The following is a 12,912-nucleotide window of genomic DNA, read 5'->3' on the forward strand; positions in this document are numbered from 1 at the left end:
AAAGTACTATTTTTCAATAGGACTTTTAAATCAGGAGTAACAGAAGACTCAAAAAAGCCAGACACAGTGGTGCATGGCTATAATCCCAGCAATTTGGGAGGCTGAGGCAGGAGGATCACAAGTTCAAAACCAAGCTTCATGCAATTTGGTGAGGCCCTAAGCAACTCAGTGAGACCCTGTGTCAAAATAAAGCATAAAAGGAGCTGGAGATGTGGCTCAGTGGTAAAGCACCCTTGGGTTCAGTCCCTGATACCAAAAAAAAAAAACAAGACTCAAAAATATTCGAGTCAGGTCTCACTAGGAATCGAGGGCAGAACAACAATATTTGGTCAAAAAATCAAATGTTTCAATTTGTTTTGGTGAGGGGATTACTGGTAAAGGATTAACTCACTGGGTTTTTCTTACATTACATATTCTAAATAAAGAGTTGACCCTTGATTCTCTCCTTCAAGGTAACCTCTCATCCCTAGCAATATTCTACGTGATAAAAGTATATTTTGTTTACCTGTCATCTGTGAGTCAAGTGAGATCATCTAAACTCACAATGTGACTTGTGGGGGTTCTGAGTGATGTGGTATCTGCATAACCTCTGGAGGGCTAGAGACTGAAGTTAGCCACTTGGGTAGTCAACCATGGCTAAATGGAAAATGCTCAATTAAAATGTTGGACACTGTATTAGTCATCTTAGCATCTCTGTGACTGAAAATACCAGAAAAGAATGACTTAGAAGAGGAAAAGTCCATTTTGGCTCAGTTCAGTCCATGGTGGGCTGACTCCATTGCTCTGGGCCCAAGGTGAGTCAGAACATTATGGAGGAAGGATTGGCTGAGCAGGGCTGCTCCAGTCATGGCCAGGACACAGAGAGAGCAGGAGGAAAGGGCTGCAGGAAAGATGAATCTTTCCAGGGCACATCGCCTATGATCCTTTTCCTTTAGTCTACAGTTCTCCAGCTGCCTACAGTTACCAGACAGTCCATTCAAACAAGGATGGACTGATTAGGATACAGCTCTCACAGTTCAATCACTTCACCTCTGAACTTTACTGCATTAACACGAGAGCTTTGGGGAAATACCTAGTATCCAAACTGTAACAGACACCAAGGCTGGAGCGAGCTTCCCTGGTTTTCAGTTCCCCATGTAGGTTGTCACACACCATGGCTGAGGGAATGAAGACCTGTCTACATGACTCCACTAGGAGAGAATATTGGAAACTTGCTTCTGATTTCTCCTGGACCCTGCCCTGTGATCATTTCCTGTTGTTTATTTTAATTCTTTGATTATAGTAAATGTAACCATGAGTACAAGAACTTTGCTGAGTTCTGTGAGTCTTTAATGAGTCATTGACCCTGAAAGTGGTCTTGGAGATCCCCAAACTCAGGAAGATTCAAAATTGTTGTTGGCACAGCTCTTCCAGCCAAAAACAGAGCCAATGTGAACCCAGAGTCAGATCACCCGGTTTCAGGCTTGGTTCTGACACAACCTAGCCACCTAAACTCCTTGCTCATTAATTTCTTCGGGTGTACTATGGAGGAGACAGACTAGAAAACCTCAGAGGTCCCTTCCAGCTTTAAAACACCAGAATGAATATATTTTATTTACATAAAGTCATCCAGACTCTTCCCTGATTTGGTATTTTGGTGTGTGACTACTGACAGTAGAATTCATCCACAGAAGATGAAATGGTTCTACTCTGATTATCTCAGGAGCACCCTGGGTGGGAGCATCTGTTACCTTTGGTTTTTTTTGTTTTTTGTTTTTTTTGTTTTTTGTTTTTTTTTTTTTTTTGCAGACTTGCTTGGAGGCCTTTTATGAACCCCTGATCTGCTATTCTGGGTACCAAAGTTTCTACTTTGAGGCAAGATCACAGTACAGCAGCCTCTGCCTGAAACCAGGAAAATCTAGGAGGATATAAAAATTGAAAAAATAAACCTCATCAGCATGCCATCCTTTTGGCTTAATAGCAACTGAATTATGCATTGTGCATGTCAATCTTTGACTAAACATGCTCTAGGCTTTCCCCTCACTGCTGGAAAGAGAATTTCCTCAAGTGAACTTGCCTTGTAAAGGAAACCTTTACCTGTTGATGTTTATTTCCACTATCCCAAACCTTTATTACTAGAGACTACTTAAGTTTTGGTCTTTCAAAAAGCAGGAAATATTTAAATCTATTTTAAAACATCTCACTTTGAGGTGTGTTTTTCTGAAAACATCAGAACCAGAAAACACAGAGGGGGATGACCAGGAGATGGTGAAATCAGAAACAATTATGAGAGCCAGAATGCACTCATCAATCTGTGTCGTAAGCTATTATCATCCATCCTCCTGGTTTTGCTTCCTGAACATTATTTGGACAAAAGATAATAACGCCTATTTTCCATTACTCTTGAAAGGCACACAAAAAAGGGGAACAATAAGGGACCTTCAATGTTGCGTGCTAATTTGACCATATGTTAAATGATCTCTTTTTCTCATTCCTTTTATAGGATAACAGTTTCGGCCATGTGCTTAATGGATTTCAGCAGGTTTCCTCTTGACACTCAGAATTGTTCTCTTGAACTGGAAAGCTGTAAGTCTTATTTCCTGATGCAGTGAGTCCATATCATCTGAACACAATAGCACATGCTTGCCCAGAAATAAGTATGGTCTTAGCAATCGTTTAAAAATCTGAATGTATTTTTCCAAATCAGTTGTGGGAATTTTGTTTTGGTTTGGTTTCTTACTTTTACTAAAGATGATGGCAGTTTATCTTTCAAATGAGAAGTTTCAAAGGAAAAGTGCTTTCATCATTACTTTTTTTTTTTTTTTTTTTTTTTTTGTGGTGCTGGGGATCGAACCCAGGGCCTTGTGCACACTACCAAGTGAGCTGTATCCCCAGCCCTCATCATTACTTATTTTTACAGTTTCCACAATGGTTATGAAGAGACAGCTCCCTAAAAAGGTCTATTCTTCTAACATTATTATGTAAACTGACACACACTTTCCACATTCTGTAAAGCTCTGGAATTTTATTCTTATATCTAGTCACAATCCTCCACTATGTATACGTGGGTTCCCCAGGAAAACCCCCCTCTAAACATAGACCTCTAATCAAAGCACTGTAAAAGGATTTCTTACCTGGCTCCTTGTCATTTACTTTTACCTGATATCTATTTGTGATAAATCATCTTAAAAGCTGACTACAATTTTTCATAATGTGACCAAAATGCTGGGAAAGACGATGGATGTCTCCTACATACACATTCCTTCCCAAATCTATTAGAAACTTTATATAACACTATGTGATTTTAGAAGAAAATTCCTTATAAGCTAGGTTCATTTTTTTAATTTTTTTTTTGATACTAGGAATTGAACAAAGGGGTGCTGAACCACTATGCTACATCTTCAACCCTTTTTTTATATTTTTCTAGAGACAGGGTCTCACTGAGTTGCTTAGGGCCTCACCAAGTTGCTGAGGCTGGCTTCGAATTTGCAATTCTCCTATCTCAGCCTCCTGAGCTGCTGGTATTACGGGCATGCACCACCACTCCAGGCTTGTTTTGGAATTTCATCCAAGAGAGGAACAGAATTAAAGCAGCATGAGATCCTAGAGTTAACTCTGACTGTGAAGCAATGCTATGGTGTCACTCAGAGGTGACACCTGGCTTCATTTTGTGAAAGAAGGCACCTAAAGGGGGAGCAGCTATCTGGAGAGTTTTAGCCAGACAAGCTTGTGGGTGCTAAACAAGCTTCACACTCTACTATTCAGCAAGGTCTAATTTTTCAAGGATTTTTTTCTTTTAAAGGTGTGGGTATGATCAGTCTATTAGCAAACACTTGTCTGCACCTAACATGTATGTCATTGGGCCAACTACGGGTGTTACAAAACTAAAAATCATAATTACATGATTATAGGCCTCATGTAACTTCTAAGTGCTTTTTGCAGTTACCAGAATGGTATTGTCTTGTTTTAGATGCCTACAGTGAGGAGGATCTAATGCTGTACTGGAAATATGGGAACAAGTCCTTAAATACTGAAGAGCATATTTCCCTTTCTCAGTTCTTCATTGAGGAGTTCAGTGCATCCAGTGGATTAGCTTTCTATAGCAGCACAGGTACAGCATTTTATGTGGCTGATTCATCAGTATTTATTAAGTCCCTACTGTTTGCTAGATACACAACATAAGAAGAAATCTCAATCAAAACAAGTGTCCTATTTGGCCAAAAATATCACCCCTCCTTTTCACAGGCACCTAGCTACCTCTACTGTTTTAGTACATCATTTCTCACCCCTCATGCAAACACCTCTAACCATATGCCTTGCTTCCACTCTGGCACCTCCATTCTATTCTCAGTACAGCAGACTGAGTGATCTTTTGAATCATAAAGATCGTAGTTCTTTCCTGTTCAAAACTCTTCCATGTTTTTCATCACATTTACAACCAGATTCAAGCTTCTCAACATGGTCTACCTCCTCATCCCTTTCAAGTTTCCTCAAGATCATGTACTACAGATCAAAAAGGGAAAAAGAAATGGCATCTACCCCAGTGGATTAGTTATCACAGCATAATGTACTTGCTGAAAGTATACATCTTGGGCAGAGGCTGCCTGAGTTCAAACCCCAATTGGTCGCTTATTAGCCTTGTGACCTTGGATGAGTTGCTTCAACTCTCTAACCCTCAATTTCCTCATCTCTAAAGGGGTTTCACAGTACTCTACCTCACAGGGTTGTGAGGATTCATGAGTTTATACAGTGAAACAACTTGGAGTACTACTTCCCGGATGGTAAATGCTCAATAAATATTAGTTAGCAACCAACATCACCTCACTATTGCCCTCAGCATCAACATCATGATCTTTTGAATACAGTCTATGGCCTTAGGGTCAAAGGTCATTTGAAGGTAACAGTTTCTAGGTATTAAAAAATCTTGCTTTTTTCTTAATAATTATTCCTCCAATACTGCCCCTCTGTTTCATTCTCCTGACTGTCAAGTCTCTAGCCATTTTCTCTTTTTATCTAATTTCTCTTGTTTTCTACTATGTGGCAGTCTGATGGAGGCAGATGGACCCTCACACGCAACCCAAAATTTGGTTCAGAAGTGAAAATGATGATACCATACACACCACAAATGATAGGAAGAGAATTCTTACTCACATAGTAGACTTTCTAGAGAGAGCAGCACAGGCTCCCAAGCAGGTCTAAAAATGTGTAGAGAGAACAGAAAGGCATGACTGGGCTGGGGGTTTTGGTGGTCTGGGGGTGGAGCTAAGCAGGGGTTCTGTTTCATGTGTCAGGACTTGCATGTTTGAACTTCTCAAAGGTATCCAAGGAGAGTGCACTCGGGTTTTTTTTGTTTGTTTGTTTGTTAGTTGGCTAGGATGAGAGGCAGAAGGGGAAGTAGAAGTGGGGCTTCAGAGCTCTCAGTAGTCCCACATCAACCTGGGGTCAGATTCTTTATTACACTATCCAAAATAATGGCTCCACCCTGTTCCAAGATGGCACTACTTTTCCCGGTAGGTAAAGGAGTTTCTTCTGGTCTAGTTTTAACCACATTACCATTCCCACTCTTCCCTTTCCCAAAGAACTGCAAGACAAAGTACCACTTCTCCTTCCTGGTTACCCCCAACCCCACCTCAAAAACTAGATAATCATTCTCCAGAAAACTATGAAGAAAGGAATGATACGGGATGAGGATGTAGCTCAGTGGGAGAGCACTTCCTCAGCATGCACAAGGCCCTGGGTTCAATCCCTAACTTAAGAAAGTATCCAGTTTCCTAAATTTATTTCAAGACTTAATAATAAAAAAACCCTGCAAACTATTCAGTTGGCTCTCTGTATCTGTGGGTTCTGCCTCCATGGATTCAACCAACCATAGGGAGCAAATATTTTTAAGGGGGAGGGGAGCCTACAGAGAACATGTACAGAATTTTTGTCATTATTATTCCATAAACAATACAATATAACAACTATTCACATAGTAATTAAATTGTATTAGATATCACAAATAATTTAAGGATGATATAAAATACACTGGAGCATGTGCGGAGATTATATGTAAATATTATACAATTTTATGTGAGGGACTTGAGCTTCCATAGATTTTTATGTCCTAGGGGTCTTGGAACCAAGGACACATGATGGTAGATGTTTATGTTCCCAAGGAATGATTATACAGTAACTGACCTTCTTTATGAATTACTTTAATAGGTATTCCTTATTGCTTTTAACCTCACAATAATTATATGAAGCTATAAGGGTAAATGTGGTGTTATTGTACTCTACAGTCACAATTTAAAATCTCAACTGCACACAATAATAAAGTTAGAAACACATATGAGACAATGTATAGCTCCAAAAAATGTATTTTGTAACTTTAAAATGAACTGAGAATATATTTTGTTACCCAGGAATAAAATTGTTTGATGTTTTTTGTTGTTGTTGTTGTTGTTTTTTTTTTTTTTTTTTGTCATTGTTTTGTTTTACAGTGCTGGGAATTGAACCCAGGGCCTTGTGCTTGCAAGGCAAGCACTCTACCAACTGAGCTATATCCCCAGCCCTGTTTGATGTCCTTGAATCATACATTTCATTAAAGCATAAATATCAACTGACAATAAGAAAAAACATTAGAAAGTGGTTAAAAAAGTGAAGGACAGTAAGCACTTAATGAAGAATAGAAGACTAGGAGTACAGCCTGCCAATTGGTATATATTTTAGGCCACATGCCTAAATGTTTGCCTGAGGTGTCCAATAGATGTCATCTTAAGTTTTCTACAAAATTATTACTAAAACTAGGAGAAGCTTTCCCTAACTTTTCAATACCTATGATTTATAATCTATAGTCTCTGCATTTTGAATATTTTCAATTTAAAAAAACTGCATTTATCATAGAAAAACTAATCTTACCACTTATTCATAACAAGTGTGTTTTCATGCTTATTCACTTCATTATTTATTATTCATTGCCTTGTTTTAGAAAGGGAAACCTGAACAAAGTATTTGTGTGGATATGACCACAATTTGTGCTTTTAATCAGACCAAATAACCAATACTACCAATAGGAGTCTAAATAACTCCAACAACAGGAAAAAAATTTATCACAGACACATTATGGTTTCTATGACACTTTAAAATAATGAAAATAGTTTAGGGATGGCCTTCTCTTTCCTATTTGAATTCCTTGATGCCTAGATTCCAGGTTAGAATACAATGACCTAGTACCTACTATGAACATTTTCTTTCAAATAAAATGTTCTTTTCCTTTGTTATAGCTAATAAAGAGTTCCTTGACTATTATATGCAGGCATCAATCATGTGTTGAAGACTTCCCTTCTTGTAGAAACACTGTAAACATAATATATTGTCTTTAAAGGTCACCCCACACAAAATAAGTACCATTCATCCCTGAACTGCAGGTATGGAAGTTAAGGGGATATTTGAGTCAAATAATTCAACATGCTGAAGTTTAGGTCATTGAACCAACATCAGTGGAGTGCCAAGTCCAGGTTCCAGTTAGGGCTGGAAAAAGTTGGGTTTATCCAGCTCCATGTCCTCTAAGATCTTTGAATCTCAAGGAGCATGTCACATCTCCAAGTGTGACCCAAAGGAAGCCTGTTCTAATGGAAACTTTGACTCTTTTTTGTAGGTTGGTACTATAGGCTTTTCATCAACTTTGTGCTAAGGAGGCACATTTTCTTCTTTGTGCTAAAAACCTATTTTCCGGCCATGTTGATGGTGATGCTTTCGTGGGTGTCATTCTGGATTGACCGAAGAGCTGTTCCAGCAAGAGTGTCCCTGGGTAAATAAATCTTTTCACATCTTGTAAAATGCTAGTAAGGGAGGAAGTCCAGGGGAGGTAAATAAAAACAGGTGCTACATGGAGGGAGAAAGACAATGGTGATTTAGTGGGGATGCTTAGTGATGCACATTAAGATTACAGTATTCACCTTGCTAGCTTCTAGTGCAAATTGAAATTATAATTGGGCTCTTTCCTTGGGAATAGAGACTTTAGGAATGAAGGCTGTGCTGCTGATCTGCCCCTGAAATAATAATAAGGAAAGAAGGTGGATTATGAAGCATAAACAGCTCATTTCAAAAAGCTCTCTTTTCTTTCAAAGAACCCTTCTCCCTTACTCCCTTACCTATGACCATTTAGCTTTGCATGATGCCTGGTCCTTAGTATTTGATAAAAATAACCATGCAAGCAATGCATTAGTTTTCATTGCTCTAATTTTTCTCCTAGAAGGAAGGAAGAAACTTCAAGCTAACCCATGTTATACTGTTAGTGTCTTAATTTTCTGGGTGGAGGTGGGGAGGTGGATGCTTGAATTTGGGAATGTGAGTGCTAATTAGAAATTTCGGCTTAACTCAAAGGTCCAAAATCAGAAGCAACCACAGTGGAACGATAGGGGCTGAAGCACTTTAGTTGGCATGAGATCTCAGGTGGAGAGACAGTGCCAGCCTCATTAAGTCACCACACAGGGGTGATTATCTACTCCATCTAGTATTTTATACGCCCCTGTCACACAAACTGATTTATGGGAACCATTTCAGACCCACTTAGCGGTTATTGAGTCCTTACAAAGTGGAAGGTGCCAAGCTAAGCACTTAGATGACATGTTACTTAATGAGAACCCGAGTGAATCCCACTTGCTTCCTTGACTGGTTTGGGGCAGAGCTCCCTCATTTCATCTAATTTTGTTCTTTCACCTGTAATGCTCTATCTAGAGGGAAGACCGTGGTAAGTGCTTCACAATCATTGCAATTATCACACAATTCATTCCAGAAAGGATGGTTTTGAAGTTAATGTTCACAAATTATATGCATACTTCAAAAGATCATTTGAAAGACATAAATTATTAATATTAATAATTTGTTCACCTCTTTCCTTTATTAAAAGCTTCAATCTGTAAGCATTTGAGGTTTGCATATCTGCAAGGAAAATATACCATCTGAATGAGTAATTAAATTATTTTGACTCTGTCTTCACATCAGAGCATCTGTGTCCTGACCTCAGTACTGCAGCAGGGCAGCATAAATCCAAACAGGAGACTGGGGGCACTTTCCCAGCCCTAAAGACAGGATGAGAAAGGCACTCTAAAAGGTTATGAACATGATTTTCAGTCAGATTCCTCAAGTTGACTCATGCTCTTAACACTGTGAGAGTGACAGCTATAAGAGCTAGCTCCGTGGTAGGTTGAAATGAATGGAGAACATGAACACACTACATTTAAGTTGTCCTAGGAAATCCGTGCTTCTTACCTCCACATCTGACCCCTTAGAATTAGAAAAATTCTATACAGATTTATGTAAAGTAATATACAAATCAAAACCCCATCCTTATTAAAATAGAACAGGCATTCCTGTAATACTGCATCTTCTCAGACTTAAGCTTCCTACCACCCTAAAGTTTTTCTCAGAGATACTTTGTCCTATTTTACTCTCTCTTCCAAATGCCGTGCCACTCAATGCCCAGAAAGTCCCTGTGACTACCTCTGTCCACCCCACTTGCCTTTTCTCAGATGCTCCTTTACCTTCGCTACAAAACTTGACTTTATTAAGCATCCTCTCCAAGTCTAGAGCCAAGTATAGTGGTCAAGAGTCCAGCTTCATCTTCCTCATCTGCAAAATGAGAATATTAATACTATTTCCAAAGGTCATCTAATAATTGAAATGGGAGAATTAGTGTCAACTGTCTAACTTGATGCATGGTCCTTAGTATTTGCTGAAAATAACCAGGCAAGCAATGCATTAGTTTTCATTGCTCTAGTTTTTCTCCTCCTTTAGATATCTTTCTCTTTCCTGCTTTTTACTTCTTCCTTTTATTCCATAAGAGTGGGTAACTCTCTACCTTAAGGATTTGCTCATTTTGGGTTTTCCTACCAAATACAGCAAGCCTCTTGGTCCCAGTTACTACCCTTATGAATGTAAATTACACATCTGTGTCCTTGTGTCAGATCTTTCTCTCAAGTTCCAGATGTGTATTTCCAGGTTCCTGCTGGATTTCACCTTCAGCTTCTACAGGAGCTCAACATGGTCAGAACTGAGTAAACTACTGCCTCCTCCCACCCCACTCCCACTTCCTTTCTTTACTTTTATTCTATTAAGGGTCCTACAATTCACTGAGTCTTTTATATTTGAAGTCTCAATTTCCCTCTTAGTCTTCAGCAGTGGTTCTCAAACTCTGGTCCTAGGATTTATTTATAAGACTTAAGAGAATTATATCTAACATTCTTAGATTCATTTGTGAATTATATCTAAAATTCTTAGCTATAATAGATTATAAAACAGAATTTTAAATATATATCTACATATATATATAAAATTTAAGGAGAGCAATAATACATTCATTAGAAGTTAACATGATAAAATATTGTATAAAAATAATGTTTTTCTAAACCAAAAAAAATGGTGAATAGTATTATTTTATATTTTTGCAAACTTTTAATGTCTGACTCCAGGGCAACTGGATTCTTATCCCTGCTTCTGTTGCAGGACTAGGCCTATTAGGAAACTGAGGCAGTGCAAAAGCCCCCCTTCAAACCTCAATTCTTGTGATCATGTCAGAAAGATTTTAGACGTGTCTGTGTCACCCCAGAGTTTATTGAAGGGATAGGAAAAGGGAAAGGGTGCATTCTCAAGGAAGAGAGTGAGTCCTCTCAGAGAAGAAATGAACAATGTATCTCTCGGACTCTCCAGTTTTATTGGGGATCTCAGAGAAATTTCCAGAAAGTCTCACCCAGGTCCACCCCTTGACTCTTGACTGACAGTAGAATGACATCGGACTTTGAAGTCTCTACTACCATGACAACTCTAAATCACTTTAGTCCATGATGACTAGTTCTAATTGGATTTTTAACCATACATTCTTTCAGATTTTATGGTTAAGAGAAATTATCCTTATCTCCCTGAGTTTCAGGGTCTAGTCTCTGAAAGGGTCACAAACTCATAAATATCTCCCCTTCAGGGTAACTTGGCTTTTTGTTGTTGATTTTTTTTTTTTTTTTATAGTGACAGGCATGAGTTTATTGGAATTGGAAAGGCGAAAAGAGGGCACTTTCAAGGGAGAGAAAAGTGGGTCCTCTCAGAGGAGAAGTCCATGACACCTCTCCTGCTTTATTTGAATTCCCAGGGGAGTTTCTAGAGAGCCCCACCCAGGTCTACCTCTTGACTTAACTGACAGACTAGGAACTACATGGAACACCTCAAAGAGAGGATGGTGTGGTGCTCAGAGTCGGGAAGTTTTGGGGAAATTGAGTCTCCTGTTTTTGTTGTGTTTATACACTTTGAACAGCCCTCAGCAAGCTTTCTTTATGAGGATTTAGATATTTTGATTGTTTGAATGATCGGGGGTTGTGATAGCTTTGGTGATAAGAGAGAGTCCAGGCCACCTGGTAGGGTGTGACATGATCTCCAAACGATAATTTTCTTAAGTGGATATAAATTTGGTTGGGGAAGGTTTAACACCTGGACCCATCTCCCAGGTGCTTGTCTATCAGAATAAGGGTCCCCGTGGATTTTAGTCACCCTTCATTGTCCTTTCCTTGCTCACCCACTCATGGCTGATGAGCTACTTAACATTCCTGCCCTTAAGGACTCAGGTCTCTAAATTCTTTGAGTGTTTGGGTATTGATTGGATCAGGCAAAGTTGCGGGGAAGTGACCCTAAGTTCTTGTTCTCTCTCAGTGGGGTAGGAACAGTTAAGGGTATTTAGCATCAGGGCAGTCCAAAGGTCCATGGTGGTAGCAAGTGGGTAACTGGACAAAGAGTAGATAGGGCAGGGATCATACTTAGAGGTGAATTAGAGTTCCCACCAATATGAGTCTTGAGTGAGGTCCCAGGATGGATGGACTACTGATCTGGAGATAAAGATGAGAGAATAAAAGGAAGAGAAAAGGTCTCCTCACCTTAATGGTGAACCTAATTGAGGTTCAAAATCTTATCATCGCTGGCCTTCATATTCCACAATGCCATTCTCCTTTCAATTGCCAGTGAGCAAGTTTGTCCCCCAAAAAGACCAAGAGTGAAAGCCTCAATTCTTAAACCTAAGGGCTGTGGCATGTGAGTTCTAATCAAGAGATCTTTTTGTCCTTACTAGAGTGTGCTGTAGACAAACAACAACAACAACAACAAACATCAGTTATGTCAGGATGTTTCCTCTAGTCACCAAGAATCTGAAGTGGAAAATAGAGGTTCAGAAAAGAGTAGATTAGATGAAGAAAGTAGCCAGAAAAAAAAAAAAAAAAAAATCAGGGTAACCACGATAACCAGTGAGCAAATACCAAACATTACACTGGTGCAAACACCAAATGCGCAAAGCAGAGGCAGCGGCGAAGGGTCCCTCTTCACCCCTTATTCTTGGTATCACGCTGGAAAGATTTCGGGCATGTCTTTCAGAGTAGCAGCATGAGTTTATTAGAAGGATCGGGAAGGGGAAAAAGGGGACATTCTTAAGGGAGAGTGGGTCTTCTCAGAGAGAAGGAGTCACCTTTTTATTTTAGTATGCAGAAGCATTTCTCTTGTATTTCTCGTTTCATCAACCAGAATGAATATTTTACAGTGTGCATTCAAGGACCATAATTTAATAACATTAACAATTTTTGCTGCTTTTTGTTTCTGCTGCTAGTGCTGGGAGGTGGAAAGTACAGTGACAGCTAAGTCAGTTTGGTGCTGCTGACTTGGTTCACACGGAGGCAACCAGCAAGGTTACCACCACTGCCCCTGCACCATCAGTGCAAATGTCAACGCAGTGAAAACAGGAAACAATGTCTCGGTGATAGTGTCAAATTCATTTTTACTAACAAGAGCCCCTGAAAAAGTCTTGGAGACCCCAGGGGGTCAACTGCATACCGAGAACTGTAACTCTAAAGTAGCTAAACCTTTGCAGTCTTCAAATCAGCTTAGCATGTGTTTTCTGTTATCCTGTTTTAACCAGTGCTG

General features: G+C 39.3%; 1 protein-coding gene across 1 annotated transcript in view; it reads left to right on the forward strand.

Annotated features, from left to right (window-relative positions):
* The window catches only part of Gabrr3 (gamma-aminobutyric acid type A receptor subunit rho3), a 41,146-nt gene that overhangs the window by 18,171 nt on the left and 10,063 nt on the right, over positions 1-12,912 (forward strand). The window contains exons 5-7 of the mRNA XM_047565141.1: positions 2,483-2,565; positions 3,950-4,090; positions 7,619-7,771. Of these exons, the coding sequence (XP_047421097.1) occupies positions 2,483-2,565; positions 3,950-4,090; positions 7,619-7,771 (377 nt within the window). The remainder of the gene's footprint in view (positions 1-2,482; positions 2,566-3,949; positions 4,091-7,618; positions 7,772-12,912) is intronic.

This window comes from Sciurus carolinensis, chromosome 9 (genome assembly GCF_902686445.1).
Source record: "Sciurus carolinensis chromosome 9, mSciCar1.2, whole genome shotgun sequence".
In the NCBI taxonomy this organism is placed as follows: domain Eukaryota; kingdom Metazoa; phylum Chordata; class Mammalia; order Rodentia; family Sciuridae; genus Sciurus; species Sciurus carolinensis.